Source organism: Oncorhynchus clarkii, chromosome 4 (genome assembly GCF_045791955.1).
Source record: "Oncorhynchus clarkii lewisi isolate Uvic-CL-2024 chromosome 4, UVic_Ocla_1.0, whole genome shotgun sequence".
NCBI classification, from domain to species: Eukaryota; Metazoa; Chordata; class Actinopteri; order Salmoniformes; family Salmonidae; genus Oncorhynchus; species Oncorhynchus clarkii.
In genome coordinates this window covers 32,691,962-32,714,616 of record NC_092150.1, presented here as the reverse complement: position 1 = coordinate 32,714,616, position 22,655 = coordinate 32,691,962, and the positions used below count along the sequence as shown (strand labels likewise).

The 22,655-nt window shown below is 41.7% G+C and overlaps 1 protein-coding gene across 5 annotated transcripts in view; it reads left to right on the top strand.

Annotated features, from left to right (window-relative positions):
- The window catches only part of LOC139406733 (ecotropic viral integration site 5 protein homolog), a 90,990-nt gene extending 77,593 nt beyond the window's left edge, over positions 1-13,397 (top strand). For 3 of the 5 annotated variants that reach the window (XM_071149710.1, XM_071149713.1, XM_071149711.1), the window contains 2 exons: positions 7,967-8,062; positions 10,586-13,388. In XM_071149710.1, coding sequence (XP_071005811.1) covers positions 7,967-8,062; positions 10,586-10,894 — 405 coding nt within the window. In that variant the 3' untranslated portion in view covers positions 10,895-13,388. Of the gene's footprint in view, positions 1-7,966; positions 8,063-10,585 lie in introns of all 5 variants that reach the window. The other 2 variants (XM_071149709.1, XM_071149712.1) reach the window with 1 other exon arrangement.
- Positions 13,398-22,655: the final 9,258 nt, after the last annotated feature.

The following is a 22,655-nucleotide window of genomic DNA, read 5'->3' as shown; positions in this document are numbered from 1 at the left end:
CATTGATGTAGATATTCTAAACAAAGTGTTCTAACTCTTCCAAATGTAACAGTTCCATGTAGAATAAACCATACTACACATAATACTGTAGAAGCAGTGTTCTGCTAATATAACAATGTGCAAATATTGTGCATTCATAAGTATTCAGACCTCTTGACTTTTTCCACATTTTGTTACTTTACAGCCTTAATCTAAAATTGATGAGGGGGGGGGACAATTTAATCAATCTACACAAAATACCCCAAAATGACAATGCAAAAACAGATTTTTTAAAAACATTTAGCAAATTAAGAATAAATACATTTAAATATTACATTTTACAAAAGTATTCAGACTCTTTACTTTGTTGAAGCACCTTTGGAAGCGATTTCAGCCATGTGTCTTCTTGGGTATGACGCTACAAGCTTGGCACACCTGTATTTGGAGAGTTTCTCCCATTCTTCTCTGCAGATCCTCTCCAGTTCTGTCAGATTGGAAAGGCAGCGTTTTCAGGTCAGCTATTTTCCTGTCTCCAGAGATGTTTGATCGGGTTCAAGTCCGGGCTCTGGATGGGCCACTCAAGGACATTCAGAAACGTGTCAGGAAGCCTCTCCTGCGTTGTCTTGGCTGTGTGCTTGGGGTTGTTGTCCTGTTGAAAAGTGAACCTTCTCCCCAGTCTGAGGTCCTGAGCGCTCTGGAGAAGGTTTTCATCAAGGATCTCTTTGTACTTTGAGCCGTTCATCATCTTTTTGGACGGCAGTACATTCATGCTCCGAATAGCCCGTTCCATCTCATCCCAAATATGCTCTATTAGGTTGAGGTCTGGGGTCTGCACAAGCCACTCAAGTAAACTGAACTCCTTGTCATGTTCCAGGCCATGTTTTTCCACTCCTCAATTGTCCAGTGTTGGTAATTGCGTGCCCACTGAAGCCACTTATTCTTGTTTTTAGCTGATAGGAGTGGAACCCAGTGTGGTCGTCTGCTGCAATAGCAAGCTGGCTACATCCTATGGTTAGCTAGCAAGGTAGTCTCCAAGTGCCTGCCCTATATTGATTGACCTTAAATGCCAATGGGCTACAGTTAGCTGTTAGCAAGGTATCTAGTTAACGTGAGCTATGCACATCTTCCTCTGACATGCTACATCACATTACACGTTAGCTTGTTGTATTTAACTAGCTACAGAATCATTCCCCTTTCATCTGTGGTATCATAGCTAACCTGGCTCGCCAACATCAAATAATGTTTTATAACCAAAAATAGCTACTAGTAAGCTAGTACCTGTTATCTACTTATCTAACATACTCACCAGAACGAGTGGTTTGAGGGTTGACCGGCAGCAGAAGTCAGATGTAAATCCATTCCTCGCCATCTGGCAATATTGTTGAAATGCATTGGAAGATACGTTTTATCTAGCTGTGTCCAGTCCAGGTGGTGCTTGTACAGGCAGACCATCTATGGGAGGAAGGATGTCAGCGTTACGCTGCAGCTGAAACCCGGTCCCGACTAAGTCCGAACGCTCCTTAGCGACAACACCAGGCTCCAGAGCATTAAAGCTGTAAAACAAAAATAAATACATTACAACCTTGCACAACATCAATTCACCTCCCAAGTTTAGATAAGAAGAATAACCTCATACAATGCAATGAAAATTATATTCACCTGAAGTGCTTGTACTGCTTGATCTGTGGCAACGGCCTGAAGTACAGAGTCAGGTGTTGTTGAATGCCATAGCTTTCCACCAGCACCGTACAATCCTCCAGTCCAACCAGCCGTGGGATGTGAGATCAATAAAAGTAGTGCCAACCATGTTGGAGGTCAATTAAATAATCAAAATGTGTTGTTTATGCTTTACATACCAAGTGTTGCTTTTCCATCAAAGTGTTTGTGTCCTGGGTGGCATCCTGGTTATACTATTGCATTATCCTCTGCGTAGTTGTTGAAGTTCACAACTCGCTGCAAGTCATCATGCTTCAGGTGTAACCTGTGCTTGCTTGGGCCAGCTCTATTTTTGATGGGAGGCATTAGACCATTCTCCTTGTATGACTGTTGGAGGAGAATCAGGCGTGTTGTACTGATGCTGAAAGACAAATTCCAGATACAAATATTTTAGCATTATTATACAATGGATGCTAAATGGCATTCTGAGAACATCACTGACGGATGTAAGGTAATGTTAGCTAGCAAGCCAGCCATCTAACCTCAGCTAACGTTAGCTAGCTAACAGCAAGCATTAACTTGCTCTTTTGTTTAGACATGTAACGCTAATTTCCTAAAATCCCAACTAGCAATACAAACCGATTTGTCATAGCTAGCTAAAGTTAAACAAATAGGTTCAATGTAAGAATATTCCTGGAAATGTGGGGTAGATGCAACATAAGACAAAAAAAATGTGAAAGGGTTGAGTGAGAGAACTAACTAGTGGCCACAAACCTCTCCAAAGTGTGCGCAGTTCCTAAGTAATTCCAATGCACTTTTATGACTCAAAGTAGAGTCTTCAACTATAAGGTGCTTTTTTGAGGTATCCTTGTTATGCCGTTGAGGAAATAGGACAAGCACACCTTTGTGTGGAATATAACCCTGCATCCCCGCCATTACACAATTATTGTTTACACCATCGATAAAACTGTCCATCTATAAATCGCTATCTGGTTCAGGCGGGCATCATTTGAAAGCTAGTTCTATTGCCAACATGACTAGCTAAGTTGTAAAATACGATCTTTGTGTTAGGCTTTCACAAGGCAATTCGGATAGTAATTTTGGTGCGCATAGAAAAGTAATCAGTGCACTCAGGTGTGCGTTCCGCAGCTATTTTTCTTCACAATAGACAAACGTTCATTCTGTCCAAAACAACTCAGGGTATGACGACATGTACAGTTACAAGATGACATCAAACAAAGTGATAATAAATGTTGACTTTGTTTAATGGCATGAGTTTTATGATATGTAAATGTGAAGTCCCCATTTGGACTCGAGAGTGTTTGGCTTGCTTTAATTACATCAGAACTGTATTTATTATAATCCTCAACATCACACCTTTCTCCCACTCAGGCAACAAAACATTTAGCAAAAATTGCCAAATTAGCGGGAGGTATGGGGGCAACTTTTTGTTGCATGCGGTGCTCAAATTCAGAACGGCTGTCAGTCAAAACCCAAATCAAATTGTATTGGTCACATACACATATTTAGCTGATGTTATTGTAAGTGTAGCGAAATGCTTGTGTTCCTAGTTCTAACATTGCACAACAATACACACATCTAAAAGTAAAAGAATAGAATTATGAAATATATAAATATTATGATGAGCAATTGACTAAAATACAGTAGAATACAGTATATACATATGAAATTAGTAAACGCAGTATGTGAAGTGACCAGTGATTCCATGTCTATGTACATAGGGCAGCAGTCTTATGGCCTTGAGATAGAAAATGTTTTTCAGTCTCTTGTCCCAGCTTTGATGCACCTGTATTGACCTCCCTTCTGGATGATAGCGGGTTGAACAGGCCATGGCTCGGGTGGTACATCGAGTGCTGTACAGTTGTCCTGGAGGGCAGGCAGTGTGCCCCCGGTGACGTGTTGGGCAGACCGCACCACGCTCTGGAGAGTCCTGCGGTTGTGGGCGGTGCAGTTGCCGTACCCGGCGAGTGATACAGCCCAACAGGATGCTCTCAATTGTACATCTGTAAAAGTTGTTGAGGGTCTTATGGGCCAATCCAAAATTGTTCAGCCTCCTGAGGTTGAAGAGGTCACTGTTGCGCCTTCTTCACCACACTGTCTGTGTGGGTGGACAATTTCAGATTGTCAGTGATGTGTACGCCGAGGAAGCTTTTCACCTTCTCCACTGTGGTCCCGTTGATGTGAATAGGGGAATGCTCTTTCTGTTGTCTCCTGAAGTCCACGATCAGCTCCTTCGTTTTGTTGAGGGAGAGGTTATTTTCCTGGCACCATTCCGCCAGGGCCCTCACCTCCTCTCAGTAGGCTGTCTCGTCATTGTTGGTAATCAGGCCTAATACTGTTCCGTCATCTGCAAACTTGATGATTGAGTTGGAGGCGTGCGTGGCCACGCAGTCATGGATGAACAGCGAGTACAGAAGGGGGCTGAGCACACACTCTTGTGGGGACCCTGTGTTGAGGATCAGTGAAGTGGAGGTGTTGTTTCCTACCTTCACCACCTACCTCCACCACCCGACCCATCAGGAAGTCCATGACTCAGTTGCATAGGGCGGGGTTCAAACCCAGGGCCCCGAGCTTACTGATGAGCTTGGAGGGTACCCATACAGCACTGTGAAGCGCAGAACCTGTACTCTGATGTCATTTATAGCATGTTACTGGAAAGCCACTGCATTCCAATTTAGGCGCTAATCAGTGCACAAATCTGCAAATTTCAGCTCGTATACGGGCAAGAGTGTAAATGGTTATTTAGTGTCAGACTTTTTTTAAACCAACATCCCCTCTATATTTTTACACACACACACACACACACACACACAGTGTGGTCTGAGGTTTTGTTACTAGGTTCTTCAACAACAACACTGCATCAACACCAGCGTTCACCACTACCGAGTACCGCCCCCTCACTCTCGCGGGTAATGCAATGAAACCATTATTTGCAACTTATGATCATGTCAATCTTCATTTATACTAAGTTTCTTTTTGATTTAATGGTCTTCGAATATGTGCATGGAAGCTAATAGTTACTGCAGTTGGTAGTTGCCAGACAGACGTTTACCAGCTCTTGAAGGTTTTGAATAACCACTTTGTGTTAATCAGAGCCCATGCCATGTGGTGCCAGTGGTGAACTCTTGGTCTGTGGTTTGAGAACCTGGTTGCAGCTCTAAAGGTTGTGGGTAGGTGCCCCGTCTTACCTTTTCCTTCAGTCGCTCTGGTTGTAGGCCCAAGAGAAGGAGTGCAAGAAAGCAATGACTGAAATTGTTGTCCACTGCATTTAACACCTCACGTAAAAGCCACATCAAATGTGTCTGATGGCATGCTATAAAATGAGAGGTTTGGGCTTTGTGAAAAGACTGTGATCATGAGCCGAGCTACAGTACAAGGCACTTTTCCCCCCAAAAAGTGAAGAAAGCAGGTCCTATCAACTTAAATAGTTATTGTTTGGTGTGTTAACCCAATAACCAATTGGAGGGTGGTTCGCACACAAAAGTCACCTCTCCAAATTGTAATGCATGATGTGTAGCTTTGGTGAATTCATCCAATGAGTGCTGCCTCACTTCTGCCCACTATACCTTGCAGTTTTTCCCCTCACCATTGTCGTACTCTTACCTTGAAAAAGCCCCCGCAGTTGCCTGCCTATCTGATCTTCCTCTAACCAACACGTCACTATTTCCCACCTACACTACGGCCCGCTGATGGAAAGTATTCACAACACACCAGTGATATCGCCATTTATTTATGGTATTTTTATATTGGTAGAATTTCACAGTTCTAGGTTTGCGAGGAACTTCCAGTACTAAACTACCATAAATATATATGTATCAAGAGGTAAAGCGCTCAGTCAATGAAACCGAATGTATAGTAAAATGGACATCAGGGTTTTTACATTGCTGTTGCAGTATAAATGTAACTGTATGTATATGTGATCCATGGTAATACCACAGCTCGGCTATCTTCTTGTCAAGAGAAGAAACCACTTCCTATTGTGAGTCGAAGACACTCTGACAACTAGAACCAAAGGTGACATGTTGGAAGCCTATCTATGATTTGTACTTCTGCATGCATGATATGCTCACAGATTTCCATGTATATTTAAGAGAGAGGCTTTAGCAAATTCATTGGTTATTAGAGGTTACTCATGGTGTTTTCTCACTGCTCTCTTGGTAATTGCGTCTGCAGTTTTATCTGTAAATACATGGTCGTTTGCATTTACCAAAAAGAATGACGTGTTTGTCATCATTGCTATTGTGTGTGAGGAAACTGGTCAAAAAGTCACATTTCCTGTCATAGTATCTGTGCTTGTTTGTTTTTAACCGTAATAGCGTTAGTGCAACTATTGTTATTTGGATGGGACATGTGCCACAAGATTGTAGAGAGCATGACACTGAACACGAAAGAGCACTCACTTGGCTGACAGCTAGTTTGACATTGAGCGCAAGCAACTATTGTTAGTGACTTTTTCCAATTAAGTGACCCTGTTATGGACATGACGTGTCACAAGATTGCTTCTGTGCAATCTAACGCTCCTCTATCACAGCCATATACAGTGCCTTCAAATCAAATGTATTTAAATAGCCCTTCATACATTAGCTGATATCTCAAAGTGCTGTACAGAAACCCAGCTTAAAACCCCAAACAGCAAGCAATGCAGGTTTTAGAAGCACGGTGGCTAGGAAAAACTCCCTAGAAAGGCCAAAACCTAGGCCTTGTGTTTTAGGTTATTGACCTGCTGAAAGGTGAATTTCTCCCAGTTTCTGATGGAAAGGTTTTCCTCTAGGATTTTGCCAGTGCTTCACTCCATTCCATACATTTTTTTTATCCTTAAGAATTCCCCAGTCCTTAATGATTACAAGCATAGCCATAACATGATGCAGCCTCCACTATTATTGTAAATATGGAGAGTGGTACTCTGTGTTGTTGGATTTGAACATTTCAGCTTTTAAATTTTTCTATTTGTTTTGTAAACTTTTTGGGATAACATAATTCCACTTTGACATTATGGGGTATTGTGTGTAGACCAGAGATGACAAAAAAAATGCTTGATTTAATCCACTTTAAAAATTCACGCTGTAACAACAAAATATGGAGAAAGTCCAGGGGTGTGAATACTTTCTGAAGGCACTGTAAACCAAGATTGCATGTCAAGAGGACAAACAAACAACAATGCCACTAGCCAACAGCCGTAGGACAACAACCACCTACGGGGGAGGGGGGAGGTGTTGTGTAGACCTGGAGGGATGCAGTCAGGCGAGCCATGGCTGTGTCCCAAATGGCACAATATTCCCCATACATGGCTGCCCATAGTCTCTGGTCAAATGTAGTGCAGTATATAGGGAATTGGGTACCATTTGGGATGCACGCCACGACTTAAGACATTTGATGTCCCTGGCCACAGTCCCTAACCCCCTCGCCACAACTTGGCACCTGGTGATTCACACAGCTGAGTACGAGGAAGTCTTATTAACTGCCTCTCCCTTATCACTAGCTAGCTCTGTCAGGAGAGAGGGGGGGGGGGGGGGCTCAAGAAAAACACAGATTCCAGGAAGAACAGCTGCTTGCTTAGATCTCACATTGTCAGCAGCTTATCAGGATCCTAGGCCTACACCCTCAACCTCTCAACCCTGACCTGACCACAGGAATCGAGAGCGTTGTATACATTTTGAGGTGTTGGGTCAGACAGAGGTGGTTCTCACCTCACTACCTCACCCACCCCACCCCTGCGTTTTACATCTTCCCCATTTTCCCCCTCCCCTGTTCCCACGTTGCAGGTTGTGGTTAGCCTGAACCCTTCAGCCAGTGACAATATCTCTCTCTCTCTCTCTCTCTCTCTCTCTTATAAACTAGGCTTTAGGCAGGAATCATTTTAGGTTTATAATGGGGTATGTGTGTCTCCTACTGCTGCAGCTGTCTGCGCTGAGGAAGGTAAACAGCACGTGTCATGTTTGACTGTTACTAGGCTCATCCCCAGGGCCCAAAGAGGAAAACGATACCAACGACTTTATGTACCTTGTTAGTTTAGCTAGGCCCCCCCTCCATCTTTTACAAAGTCAACAGCCACTCTGTACATATCTTCTAGGATGCTTCTGTTATGCAAGTTTTCCAATGATATAGCTCTAGTGTCTCTTGTCTGGTGGTAGTTGTCTACCTCCCTCGCAACCCAACCTGCTTATCAATTTGCCCTTGTAACAGTTCAAGGATTCCAACATTTAAATCGTCCACAGTGTCACAAACGTATTATCGCCTCTCCAATGGTCTTGTGCTTAGAGGAACAATGATAAGCTATGCTTTGAGAAATGTTTTCTGTTTGTTTCTACAGAAAGAAGAAGGGAAGGTCCAGGGCCAGCTGAACAACACAGACTCCAGTCAGTACATCCGAGACCTGAAGGACCAGATAGCTGAGCTCAAACATGAGGTGAGCAGTTACAACAGGGCAATACTGAACCAGGGGAATAACAAACACCGCTTGTACCTGTTGTTTTCAGAGATGATTTTGTTAGCTATATTTCTCATGTTTTTGCTCAGATTTGTCTATTTTGAAGCCAACTGTAGAAGTGTAAACTACGCCCATAAGCTTCCTGCGCTGAGGGTGTTGATGTACCAGCACACACCCCTCTCCTGTAACTCTATTATTTGAACGCTAAAACCGACTCTTTACCATACTGAGAGAGCAGTGTAGGACCCAGATTGAACGGAATGGAGTCTCATAAACTACTTGTGCTCCTCTGTGTAAACCACAGCTGGCTATTGTCATCTGAATAGCTAGATCAAGGATTTGAAGGTTATGAATTTCATCACATAAATAGACATCTACAAGATCAGATACAGGTTTGCCGGTTTGACTTTGACACAATCACTTCAGCAGAGTGGGCCATCTTTGATCAGAATAGTGTCCTTCATATAATACAAAGACCTGATCAGGCCTGAATGTAGGATTTCTCTTGTAGGATTATATATGCAGAACATGATGCATCCTTTTATTCTGTGTAATGTATGTGCACGGTATTGTGATATGACATTTGGCACATTTTATAAACAACTCTTATATGTGAAAAGAGTTGTAGAACCCCAACCCCTCCGAAAGAAAATAACAGAAAAGAGAAGTAGAACAAAGCAACCTGTTTTCTTCCAGAAAATCAATGATTTACCAGGGAGGATGTAGTCAGATTTTTATCTCCTCCTAAAAAAAAAAGAGGACAACAAAAGGCTGGTAGGCTTGTGGTTGAACTGAGCTGCACTAAATCATGCATTGTGTCGCTCTGGGTTTCCTATCAAGACTGTGCAGCCAGCCAGCCAGCCAGTCAGTTAAACAGTCGGTCAAGCAAGCCGAAAAACAGTCAAGGTAGTCAGTCACAGTCAACCAGGCAGTCAGTTAGCCAGGCAAACTGTCGGTCAGGCAGGCGTGGAGGCAAACAGTCAGGCAGGTTGATCAGAACAGAATCCCCGACCCCACCTCTCCTCTGGGCTGTACTCCGTTGCATCCCAAATTTCACCCTATTCCCTATATAGTGCACTATTTCAAAAGTATTGCACTATATAGGGAATTGCACTATATTAAAAAATATATATATATTTCACCTTTATTTAACCAGGTAGGCAAGTTGAGAACAAGTTCTCATTTACAATTGCGACCTGGCCAAGATAAAGCAAAGCAGTTCGACGCATACAACAAAGAGTTACACATGGAGTAAAACAAACATACAGTCAATAATACATACAAATATATAGAGAATAAGATGCCATTTGGGACACAACCAGGGATGTTGGTGTGGTCAGGGGGTGCTGAAGAATGGGTGGCTGTGAAGCTGTGAATCATGCTTTCTGAAGTGTTGGTGGTGACAGGTTCTGAGTGACAAGAATTTACCTCATAGCCATGATCTGGATGTATAAACCCTCCCCCATAACCCCATGACCTGAGATATCTAATCCTGGAGATGCTACAGTTAGCAGGACATACTGACAAGACTACTGAATTTGTTTTTATTTGCACACAGAAGATGAAATATGGTTATAAGAATTTAAAAGACAAAAAAAGTAGCAGGATAGGTAAAATATAGAGACATATATATTCTAGTTATTCCATTTTTGTCAGTGGGTAATTATTAGGCCCAATTTCTGCATTTCTTGGTGACTGCAGAAGAGCAGAAGTGAGAGCAAAGGCTCGGTGTAGACAGACCAAGGCAAGGAAGAAGGGGTAAAAGTGTGCCGCCCACAATTTGCTATTTCAATCACACATTCTCATAAGAGTGCTGGGTTTACAGTCAGCCACAGAGAGTTGCTCGAAACCAAAGTTGACTAATCTCTCTCAGGATCAAAAAGACGTCTCAAATGGCTCTTGGCTTTTAGCCCTTAACTTTCTTTGCACACTTGTGAGTCAAACTGTAGTTTCAAATCACTGATCTCTGTCATAAATTAGTAGTTTTTTAAAGCCCTGGTATTTGAGGAAAGTGACATGTACCGGTAAAGGAACTAAATTGAGTCATTTCTCTAAGTGGGTCTCTCTCCCTACATGTCTGTCTTTGTGAGGCAGGTTGATCCAGGTGACTTCTAGGCAGGGCAGGTGTGGTCCAGAACAACATTTTAACCTGACCTATCTGACCCACCTTTCACTAGTTTCACAGCCCATACCGAATATATGATGTGTAATTGTTTTGTGGAAGGGAGGAGCATGATCAGTGAATGAACACACGTCTACCAATGAGTGTGAACGTGCCTCTTGCATGCGTTTAGAAATCCATCTCCTCCCATTGTCAATATTTCAGAACTGATGTTTTCATTAGTGTTGACCTCTTTGTCTTTGTTGTAGTTTGTGCATGTGATTTCCATAAAGAGCAACAACTCAAATGTTCTCAGGGGCTTTTCCCGTGGCGATGTATGTATCTGTCCCCATTACATTCCGCATGCGCCCCTGTTAAATGCCCCTCGTCTGTCTCCACAGATCCGCTGCTTAAAAGGCCAGAGGGCAGGCAGCATGTCCAATCAGCCCAGTTTTGACAGGATCCGCATCGTCAATCACTACATACCAGACGACGAGTCGTACCAATCCTCAGACGAAGACGCAGGCAAGACCCCCTCCCACCTGGACCCTCAACAGAGCAGTAGCAGCCACACCAGCCTCATCAGGCTTCACCCCTCCCTGGATCTGAATAATAGGCTGGGGGATACAGACAGTGAGGGGGATGATGATGGGGAGGGTCTGGTTCTCTCTGTGCCTCCCAACGGCACCCACAAACACACCACCGTGTGACCCGGTAACTGGGTCATGGGCACCATCGCTAGCCTCCTGGAGGCTGATCAGGGCTGTTCTGATCTAATGCAGTGGGGCAGAGGTGGTGTCCATGGTAGCAAGCCACACTCCTCAGGAGCATGACGTATACGTCTGTCTATGGGACTCCAACGTAGGGAGCTTCTTGGAATGGAATCTTTGGAAGCTTGGAGTGGAACATGTCATCTTTGTCATCAAGTGAAGTCATCGCAGAATCACACCTGTGGTGGAGTTGGTTGTTTTCTTTGTGTTACTCGGTTTGCTTTATTCTTGTTTTGCCAAAACGAGATTGAGGAGGATCATATCAGTGAGTTGCTCTGGTCTGATCCCCAAGTGGATGGATCAGAGAAGGACAACATGAAGGCTCTTTAGCTTCCTGAGCTCCACAGAGCCAGACTGACCACCAGGGGAGTGGATGGGGGTTACCCCATCTAGGCAACCAAACTACGGGCTCTCCCTCAGCTCCATAACACCAACCATGGTACAACAGACACAACACACAGAGAGACTGTGCAATATAATGTTTTACGCTTTATGGTGACGATGACACTTCATTCAATCAGTTGTAATTTTTTTAGCGCATTTTTAAGTGAACCATCAAAAATGTATTGAGCCATTTTGTGTCTGTATTTATCATACGGAGGGAATGATGTACTGGAGAGTGATGTCTCTATTGAACATAGTTAAAGAGCCCCAGTAACAAGCATTAACTGTGGCTATGTCCCAAATGGCACCCTATTCCCTATATAGTACACTACTTTTGACAGGAACCCTGTGGGCCCTGATCAAAAGTAGTGCACTTTAAAGGGGATAGGGTGCCATTTGGGACACGGATATACAACCGCCCGTATCCGAAGGTCAATGGGAATCCAGTATATGTAAATAGTTGTTTTTTTGGGGGACTTGAAAATATGTATCTAATGAATTATTGCATATCTAATGTTTATAATGTATTGTATTTTTGGACTGAAAGTGACATATCACTCTTAGTGTGGTCAAGACCCATGGATAACTGATTAACAGACATTTTTTCCACAAACATGGGCTGCGTTACGATTCTCTACCCTTCTCCAGAAGTGAGCACTCGTTCACCATCCCTCATACTTATTAAATGCATTGGATTGGTGCAAGCATGGCTGAAGGGGAGTTTCCAGCATTATTTCTTGCACCAATGCATTTCTTTTAAATCCATGCAGGGGAATGTGCGAGTCCACACTCTACGAGGAGGGTAGAAAATGGGAACGTAGCTAATCAATGTACTGTACGTGTTTTCTTTTCTCATACTTATCTTCTCTGGCAGGATGATTTTCCCTTTGGAGGAAGGACTGATGTAGGATCATTGCATAATTTCATAGATTAGAATACATTTCAGCATGCTGGTTAATGAAAGCATGTACCTAACTTAAGTGAACCAACCATCTCAGATTTAGAGGGATGATTTTAAAGTACTGCTCTTTCTAAGGTTGGCATCCTAGTCTGTTAATAAAATACAAAAATTACGGGACATAGTGAAAAGTATGAGGACAGAGATCTGTGATCTGAATCTTGTATGAACACCAATAACATTAAACAGAGGTATTGCTATGTTCTTTTGCACAAAATGAATGGCAGTCCAAGCCAATGGAACATAATATACTGCATTCTGGGAATCAAGTTAACATAAGAGTGAACAACACTTCTATCTGAAAATACTAAGAAGATCATTTTAAATGTTAGTTAAATGGTCAACTATTCCCTATACAGTGCACGACTTCTGACCAGAGCCCTGGATGAAAGTAGTGCACAATGTAGGAATAGGGTGCCATTTGGGACGCATCCCAAGACATGTTTTGTTTCCTATCTGAACGAAGCAAAGTGCATTGTGTCAAGTGTTACCAAAGTGTAGGAGCCGTTGTATAGGCCTGGTACCAAATCAGTTTGTGCTGTATAGCCTATAACTCCTGTGGCCTTGGAATGACAGATCTGGGACCAGGCTGCAACTGTAAACCGTAGGCTCTGCCTGCCAGAGAAATAAGCACCACTCCATTTCATAAGGGATGAATGACATTGATTCATTATCAGGATTATCATAACACTAAAACAGACAGCCTCCTTCCTCTAGGTTGAAAAATGACCAGAACAAGGGAAACCTGATAATAGCTAGATTTGGTCATTTTTGACCGCAGTGGCCCTTTAAGACATTAGAACCACAATGTATCAGCTAAGTGTCTTTCTATTCAGAATGCACTGCAATCCTCTCACTCATTGTTCAGATGGGTTTTTGTGATACTGTTGTGATATTACCTGGTTAAGTACTACAATAGATGGAATCCATATTTGGAGAGGTATTATGATGCAGTCTTGGCACTTTGAGGGAATAAAATGCATTTTAGAAGAGTATTCTACATAAGGCAGCCAACCGTTAACACTATGGAATAATACTTATCACACTCATGTATGTGAGATTGATGTGTGTGACGTCACAAATAAACTAACTATTTGATAACTGTTTTCAGTGTTTTTAGTTCTGTTATGTTAATGTTATAAATGGTGATTGCAGATGTACTGTAGTAGTCACCATGGTGGAGCATGTACAATTCCTTTCTCACTTCTAGTGCAGTATCATGTCATTGGTTTCCAATTTCTAAAATAACCTCAATAGTTTTGGGTTGCATTAGTGATGTGCTATTTCCGTATGTATGTATGTATGTATACATACATACATACATACATGCATACATACATACAGTTGAAGTCAGAAGTTTACATACACCTTAGCCAAATACATTTAGATTCAATTTTTCACAATTCCTGACATTTAATCCTAGTAAACATTCCCTTTCTTAGGTCAGTTAGGATCACCACTTTATTTTAAGAATGAGTAATGTCAGAACAATAGTAGAGAATTATATATTTCATTTTTTATTTCTTTCATCACATTCCCAGTGGGTCAGAAATGTACATACACTCAATTAGTATTTGGTAGCATTGCCTTTAAATTGTTTAACATGGCTCAAACGTTTCGGGAAGTATACAGTGGGGCAAAAAAGTATTTAGTCAGCCACCAATTGTGCAAGTTCTCCCACTTAAAAATATGAGAGAGGCCTGTAATTTTCATCATAGGTACACTTCAACTATGACAGACAAAATGAGAAAAAAATCAAAAAATCACATTGTAGGATTTTTAATGAATTTATTTGCAAATTATGGTGGAAAATAAGTATTTGGTCACCTACAAACAAGCAAGATCTGGACAAAGAATGCTGAGTTGCATTCAAAGAACACCATACCTACTGTGAAGCATGGGGGTGGAAACATCATGCTTTGGGGCTGTTTTTCTGCAAAGGGACCAGGACGACTGATCCGTGTAAAGGAAAGAATGAATGGGGCCATGTATCATGAGATTTTGAGTGAAAACCTCCTTCCATCAGCAAGGGCATTGAAGATGAAACGTGGCTGGAACGTGGCCAGCTCTGTCAGGAGGAATTGGCCAAAATTCACCCAACTTATTGTGGGAAGCTTGTGGAAGGCTACCTGAAACATTTGACCCAAGTTAAACAATTTAAAGGCAATGCTACCAAATACTAATTGAGTGTATCTAAACTTCTGACCCACTGGGAATATGATGAAAGAAATAAAAGCTGAAATCAATCATTCTCTCTACTATTATTCTGACATTTCACATTCTAATACTAACTGATTTTTACTAGGATTAAATGTCAGGAATTGTGAAAAACTGAATTTAAATGTATTTGGCCAAGGTGTATGTAAAATGTCGACTTCAACTGTATACATGTGTGTGTGTATAAATATATATACACTGCTCAAAAAAATAAAGGGAACACTAAAATAACACATCCTAGATCTAATTGAATGAAATATTTTTATTAAATACTTTTTTCTTTACATAGTTGAATGTGCTGACAACAAAATCACACAAAAATGATCAATGGAAATCAAATTTATCAACCCATGGAGGTCTGGATTTGGAGTCACACTAAAAATTAAAGTGGAAAACCACACTACAGGCTGATCCAACTTTGATGTAATGTCCTTAAAACAAGTCAAAATGAGGCTCAGTAGTGTGTGTGGCCTCCACGTGCCTGTATGACCTCCCTACAACGCCTGGGCATGCTCCTGATGAGGTGGCGGATGGTCTCCTGAGGGATCTCCTCCCAGACCTGGACTAAAGCATCCGCCAACTCCTGGACAGTCTGTGGTGCAACGTGGCGTTGGTGGATGGAGCGAGACATGATGTCCCAGATGTACTCAATTGGATTCAGGTCTGGGGAACGGGCGGGCCAGTCCATAGCATCAATGCCTTCCTCTTGCAGGAACTGCTGACACACTCCGGCCACATGAGGTCTAGCATTGTCTTGCATTAGGAGGAACCCAGGGCCAACGGCACCAGCACATGGTCTCACAAGGGGTCTGAGGATCTCATCTCGGTACCTAATGGCAGTCAGGCTACCTCTGGCGAGCACATGGAGGGCTGTGCAGCCCCCCAAAGAAATGCCACCCCACACCATGACTGACCCACTGCCAAACCGGTCATGCTGGATGGAGGATGTTGCAGGCAGCAGAACGTTCTACACGGCGTCTCCAGACTGTCACGTCTGTCACATGTGCTCAGTATGAAACTGCTTTCATCTGTGAAGAGCACAGGGCGCCAGGGGCGAATTTGCCAATCTTGGTGTTCTCTGGCAAATGCCAAACATCCTGCACGGTGTTGGGCTGTAAGCACAACCCCCACCTGTGGATGTCGGGCCCTCATACCACCCTCATGGAGTCTGTTTCTGACCGTTTGAGCAGACATATGCACATTTGTGGCCTGCTGGAGGTAATTTTGCAGGGCTCTGGCAGTCCTCCTCCTGCTCCTCCTTGCACAAAGGCGGAGGTAGCGGTCCTGCTGCTGGGTTGTTGCCCTCCTACGGCCTCCTCCACGTCTCCTGATGTACTGGCCTGTCCCCTGGTAGCGCCTCCATGCTCTGGACACTACGCTGACAGACACAGAAAACCTTCTTGCCACAGCTCGCATTAAGGTGCCATCCTGGATGAGCTGCACTACCTGAGCCACTTGTGTGGGTTGTAGACTCCGTCTCATGCTACCACTAGAGTGAAAGCACCGCCAACATTCAAAAGTGACCAAAACATCAGCCAGGAACATAGGAACTGAGAAGTGGTCTGTAGTCACCACCTGCAGAACCACTCCTTTATTGGGGGTGTCTTGCTAATTGCCTATAATTTCCACCTGTTGTCTATTCGATTTGCACAACAAAATGTGAAATTTATTATCAATCAGTGTTGCTTCCTAAGTAGACAGTTTGATTTCACAGAAGTGTGATTGACTTGGAGTTACATTGTGTTGTTTAAGTGTTCCCTTTATTTTTTTGAGCAGTGTATATACACTCACACAGCTCTGGAAAAATTACGAGACCACTACAAAATTATCAATTTCTCTGGTTTTACTATTTATAGGTATGTGTTTGGGTAAAACTAACATTCCTCCCAAAAATATTGTAAATTTAGAGCATTTATTTGCAGAAAATGACAACTGGTCAAAATAACAAAATAGATGCAGTGTTGTCAGACCTCAAATAATGCAAAGAAAATAATTTCATATTCATTTTTAAACAACACAATACTAATATTTTAACTTAGGAAGCGTTCAGAAATCAATATTTGGTGGAATAATGCTGATTTCCAATCACAGCTTTCATGCGTCTTGGAATGCTCTCCACCAGTCTTTCACATTGATGTTGGGTGACTATGCCACTGCTGGCGCCAAAAATTCAAGCAGCTCGGCTTTGTTTGATGGCTTGTGACCATCCAGCTTCCTCTTGATCACATTCCAGAGGTTTTCAATGGGGTTCAGGTTTGGAGATTGGGCTGGCCATGACAGGGTCTTGATCTGGTGGTCCTCCATCCCCACCTTGATTGACCTGGCTGTGTGAGATGGAGCATTGTCCTGCTGGAAAAACCAATCCTCAGAGTTGGGGAACATTGTCAGAGCAGAAGGAAGCAAGTTTTCTTCCAGGACAACCTTGTACGTGGCTTGATTCATGCGTCTTTCACAAAGACAAATCTGCCCAATTCCAGTCTTGCTGAAGCACCCCCAGATCACCACTTATCCTCCACCAAATTTCACACAGTGGGTGAGAGACCTGGAGAGGCCTACAAGCCACAGTGTATTATTTGAGGTCTGACAACACTGCATATTTTTAGTTATTTTGACCAGTTGTAATTTTCTGCAAATAAATGCTCTAAATTACATTAGAAATGTTGTCAGAAGTTTAAAGATTAAAACAAAAATGTTAATTTTACCCAAACAGATACCTATAAATAGTAAAATCAGAGAAACTGATAATTTTGCAGTGGTCTCTAATTTTATCCAGAGCTGTATATTCTTATAGTCAAATGCATTAGGCATACTTGTTTTCTTTAGAATTCTTTTTGATTTTTTTTTTTTTTTTTTTGGGGGGGGGGGGCGTAAAATTGTACAGTTAAATCGTACAACGGCCATTGGATAACACATAAAATAATTATACAGCACTTTGTGGCCCTTATTAAACTATATTAATTTGTATATGCCAATTTGACGAGATTCACTGTAGAGCTTAGTTTGATATAGCGCTGTCAGTAGGTGATGCTCAAACACGATTCCCCTTTCTTTCATCTGCATAAATCTAGAAGTGTCTGAAATAACATTCAGGAAGTAAATCATTCTGCTGCTTTTAGGAGAGCAACTTTCAGAGCTGCGTGTCTAGCAAAGCAACTTTGTGACAACAACACAAGATCCTTCAGCGGCACTGGACCCGGGTTGTTCTGACAGGTCTGAGAAGCTTTTCATTACGCTTGAACTCTGGTATGTCTTGAACCTGCTCTGTGACTTGTCAACCTATAAATGTTTAAACCAATGGTATAGTATACCGCCTAAAGGGGACGCACATGGGGATAATATTACAATATTTTTTAGGTGGGTGCTTATATTTGTCCTATTTCACACATGTACAAGTGTATTAATATGCATGTGTGAATTGGAAATGTGTTGTTGTTTTGTTGCATATCCCAACTCTCCCTGAGACACCCTACGATAGTGGGGTCAACATCAAAGTTCTGACATTATCGACGGCGCCCGTGGAGCAATTAGAGTTAAGTGCCTTGCTCAAGGGCACATCGACAGATTGTTTACGTTGTCGGCTCAGGGATTCAAACTAGCTAGATAGGCTACAACATGCACACTTTTAGTCTCATTATTGATAAGAACACATTTGAGCCTTTTATCTTAACATGTGGATGAGTTGCATCACGCTGACCCAATGTATAGCCTAGCACATGCTGTTTCATTTTTGTTGACGAAAAAAGTATTTAATTTCCTTTATTAGAATACCCTGAAGCTGGCTGTACATTTATGACTCAGTAACGTTAGCTAGGTTTTTCATCCAATTGGCGAAAGATGTTCTTGCGAATATTTGTTGTGTGTTCCTCCCGCTATGACTCCAGAAAGCGTGCCGTTTATTAGGCTACAGATGAAATAAATGATGAACTTCACAGGGTGGTGGAAGTGCACGTTGATGTGCTTGATGCTGATTTCCGATAAATATCGATGGTCTTATTCTGGTGACATGATGATCGATGCTTGGCTGCCTTTAATAACCATAGTAATCTCATTATGTAGGGAGGCTACCTGCACTGTATCTGGGAGCTGTTGGCTAGAGCACATATGCCAAGACCAGAGTGGGCACGTTCGCTATATAACTCAACATTGTTTGTGACAAAGCCATCAGTAGAGTAGAAAATGTGATGGAAACCCATTTCATTTCTTTTTATTCGGAACATGGAAATGTAATGTGCACTTTATGCGCACAGCCTTTTGTCCGCAACAAATCAGTTTGAATAAAACACATCTCTGGTGGGAAAATGCGCATGTTGTTTTATGCAGATTTGAGATAAATCGCATCCAAATCTGTCACCAATTGGATGGAAACCTAGCTAGTGGCTGCATGTAATGAACATAATGGCCTTCACCTCTGTTGAAGGAGTGTGTCAAACTTCGTTAATCCTCTCCTTTCATTTGAAAATGCGTGCTGGATCCATGGCACAATACAACACGTGAAGCAGACTGAACTATATGCATCCAACCTTTTTTGTGTGGGTAAAGTAGATGTCGGATAAAAAATGTCATGACAGGCTTGACAAAACAAAATACACTAAACCAGGTGGGATCTTTTTGTGTCGGTAAAATGTATTACGCGAAAAATGTTGGTGGAAACGATTTCATGCCAAATATTTATATAATAAGGCCATCAAATCAAAGTCAACTTGGAGTCACGTGATGACTTGGCGTTTGACGCTCCTTTCCAATAAATATCGAGGGTCGTATTCTGGTGGCATGATCATAGATGTTAGGCTGCCATTTGACAAATAAAAATATTTGCGTCATGTAGGCTAGACCGGCACTGTATCTTTGAGCTGTTGGCTAGAAAGCACGTGCGAATACCAGTGTGGGACTACTCACTTTATAGGTTTGCAACACAATCTCACACTCAATTTGTGCAAATATGTATCAAAAGTATTTCTGCTGATTTTTTTTGTGTGGCTTAATTCGTGTCAAAATAAAACATGTTTGTGTAACTTAATTTTTTAGGAAAATACACACATTTTTGTGCGACTTAATTCATAGGAAAATACATTTTTGGGTACAAAAACTTTGGAACATTTTTCTGAAAGTTATTGGAGTAATGCATTTTGGACACTGCCTTTTTTTGTGTCCCACATTTATATAAAATAACAAACGTGTTAACAACCCAATATTGTTAATCAACCATGTTGTAAAAACTGTATTTGTCTAGTGTTGTTGTTGTGGTGTTGATATTTGATTGGGGAATGGGGATATATTTTCATAATGGGAAATTAATTCATCAATAAATGTGGGGAAACAAGGAACTGCAAAAAAAAAAGTATGTTTGGTTTAAATTCCCCTGGTGCAACTGCATGGCATTTGCAACTATAAGGAGTCTGGACTATGATCAATTAAGCCATATCAATGCAGTTAAACAGGTTCATGCAAGATCATGAATTATGTTGACTTAAACTTATGGCACTTCCAAGGCCATTTCATGATGATTATTAAGGGCATGCCAATCATGTTATACACTTAGGATATTGTAACAAGGCATATGTCAGCATTATAGGCCTACTGCCTCAGCCCAGAGGTCTACTAAGCTTCCATAGTAACAGCTGTTAGAGCTCACTTTACCACATATGAGCCCTGCTTGGAGTCCCTGTTGCATCTTTCACTTTCTTCCATTACATTGGTGGCATCGTTGGGATCACGTCCAGCTCACGTCTAGTTATGTGATTTATTGGTGGGAAGCGTTCTGTTTTTCAACATTGTGTTGGGTGTAATTACATTGATATATCTAGTGAACAACGGATAAGCAACAATGGGCATGATGGATAGAAGTAATCACTACAGGTGATCAAGCCTTACATCCAAGTTGCCTGAAGCTGAATGGAAAGTGCTATGCCCTGACCAGTTATTCAGAAGAAAATCCTCTGTTGCTGTGTAATTTACACACGTTAACTTACCAGTGTGGATCCAAAACCAACACATTCTACACATTTACAAACTGCCTGTTTAAAGAGTTATTACAACCATGGTGTTCTATATAAAATAACCTGACAATGATCCACATCATATGGGTAGGCAAATCATGTAAGTGTGTTATGCAGCAAAACACAAATATCCTTTTTTAGGATGCAAACCAGTAATATGATCTGTTGATCCATCCTGTTCTGATCTAATGAGATGGATGTAGGATTTTCTACGGCCTAGAATCGAGGCACCTCTTGGTTCTCATTGGTGAAGACTGAAGTCAAGTTAGGGGTTATATGTCAAACTCTCCTATACCACTTTGCCCAACATGTTATACCCCAGAGGTTGTAAATAAACAATGTTTAAGGTGATATAACTTGTTTTATTATAGGGCTGTGAAACCCATAGCTTCAGTCTGAATGGCTTCAGACTGAACATTTCTCACTGGAAATGTTTGTTGACATTGAACATAGCTTAGGGTTATTATGGTATTTAATTCATTTCAGACTCTCCTATGCCACTATTCCTAACATCTTCTACCCCAATAGGTTGTAAATAAACCCTTTTTAATACTTCTTGAGGATCGGGACCCTTCATCTCAATTTCCGCCTAAAATGACATCCCCAAATCTAACTGTCTGTAGCTCTGGACATGAAGCAAGGATATGCATATTATTGGTACCATTTGAAAGGAAACACTTTGAAGTTTATGGAAATGTGCAATTCATGTAGGATAATATAACACATTCGATCTGGTGAAAGATCAAACAAACAAAAAAACATGCATTTTCCATATTTATTTATTTTTGCATCATTTTTGAAATGCAAAAGTAAGGCCTTACATTTACCTAGGAAGATGGGTGTAAGTTAGATGTTGTCCACAAGAAGACAGAAGTCTGTGTGTAAAGTTTGATACATTCAAGAATGAGAACTCTACATAATATTTTGTATCACGTTTCCCAGGTGTCCTTCACAAATGTACCCAAGAGGCTGAATTGTTCAATTTATACATTTCCAAGTACATAACTATAGAGAACATCATGAAAATGCTATGGCAATAGACAATTAAAGTTTACACACTCCATGAATGTCATACATGATGAATCATTAGCCTCCCTACATAAAAGGTACTAACCTTCACACCTCTAGATGACCGGGTGGGGGTGGGGGTGGGGCCAGAGACAGCAGAGGGGTCAGACTGGAGAAGCCAGTTCCTACATTTGAATGAGTGGGGGATGGAGTACTTGAATATGGTGTCTTCTAAGTTGGCTCCCGCATGTCAACTTACTCTCTACCACTATTGCGGTACAACAACAACAACAAAATCAGTTAGAACTCAAGTTTACTATTACTTATTTGATTTAACCTTTATTTTAGCAGGGGGGTAGCGCTGCATCAATACATCAAATACACAACACATATCTAGAAGCATATACACTTCAAAAGTTTGGGGTCACTTAGAAATGTCCTTGTTTTTGAAAGATAAGCACATTTTTTGTCCATTAAAATAACATCAAATTGATCAGAAATACGGTGTAGACGTTAATGTTGTAGATGACTATTGTAGCTGGAAACGGCTGATGCGAGAAATTGGCAAGAAACTGAAGTTCTCGTACAACACTGTGTACTACCCCCTTCACAGAACAGCGCAAACTGGCTCTTCCCAGAATCGAAAGAAGAGTGGGAGGCCCCGGTGCACAACTGAGCAGGAGGGCAAGTACATTAGAGTGTCTAGTTTGAGAAACAGACGCCTCACAAGTCCTCAACTGGCAGCTTCATTAAATGGTACCTGCAAAACACCAGTCTCAATGTCAACAGTGAAGAGGCGACTCCGGGATGCTGGCCTAGGCAGAGTTGCAAAGAAAAATCCATGTCTCAGACCGGCCAATAAAAAAAAGATTAAGATGGTCAAAAGAACACAGACACTGGACAGAGGAACTCTGCCTAGAAGGCCAGCATCCCGGAGTCGTCTCTTCACTGTTGACGTTGAGACTGGTGTTTTGCGGCTACAAATAAACGACAACTAGATTCACACAAAAGTCAAGAGCTGGCTATAACATGAGTACAAAAAAAGTGAGTGTGTGTATATGTGTGTAAGTGTTTGTATGTGTGTGTATTATAATTTCCCACCATAAAAATGTTTCACCATTACCCAATCAAATACCTT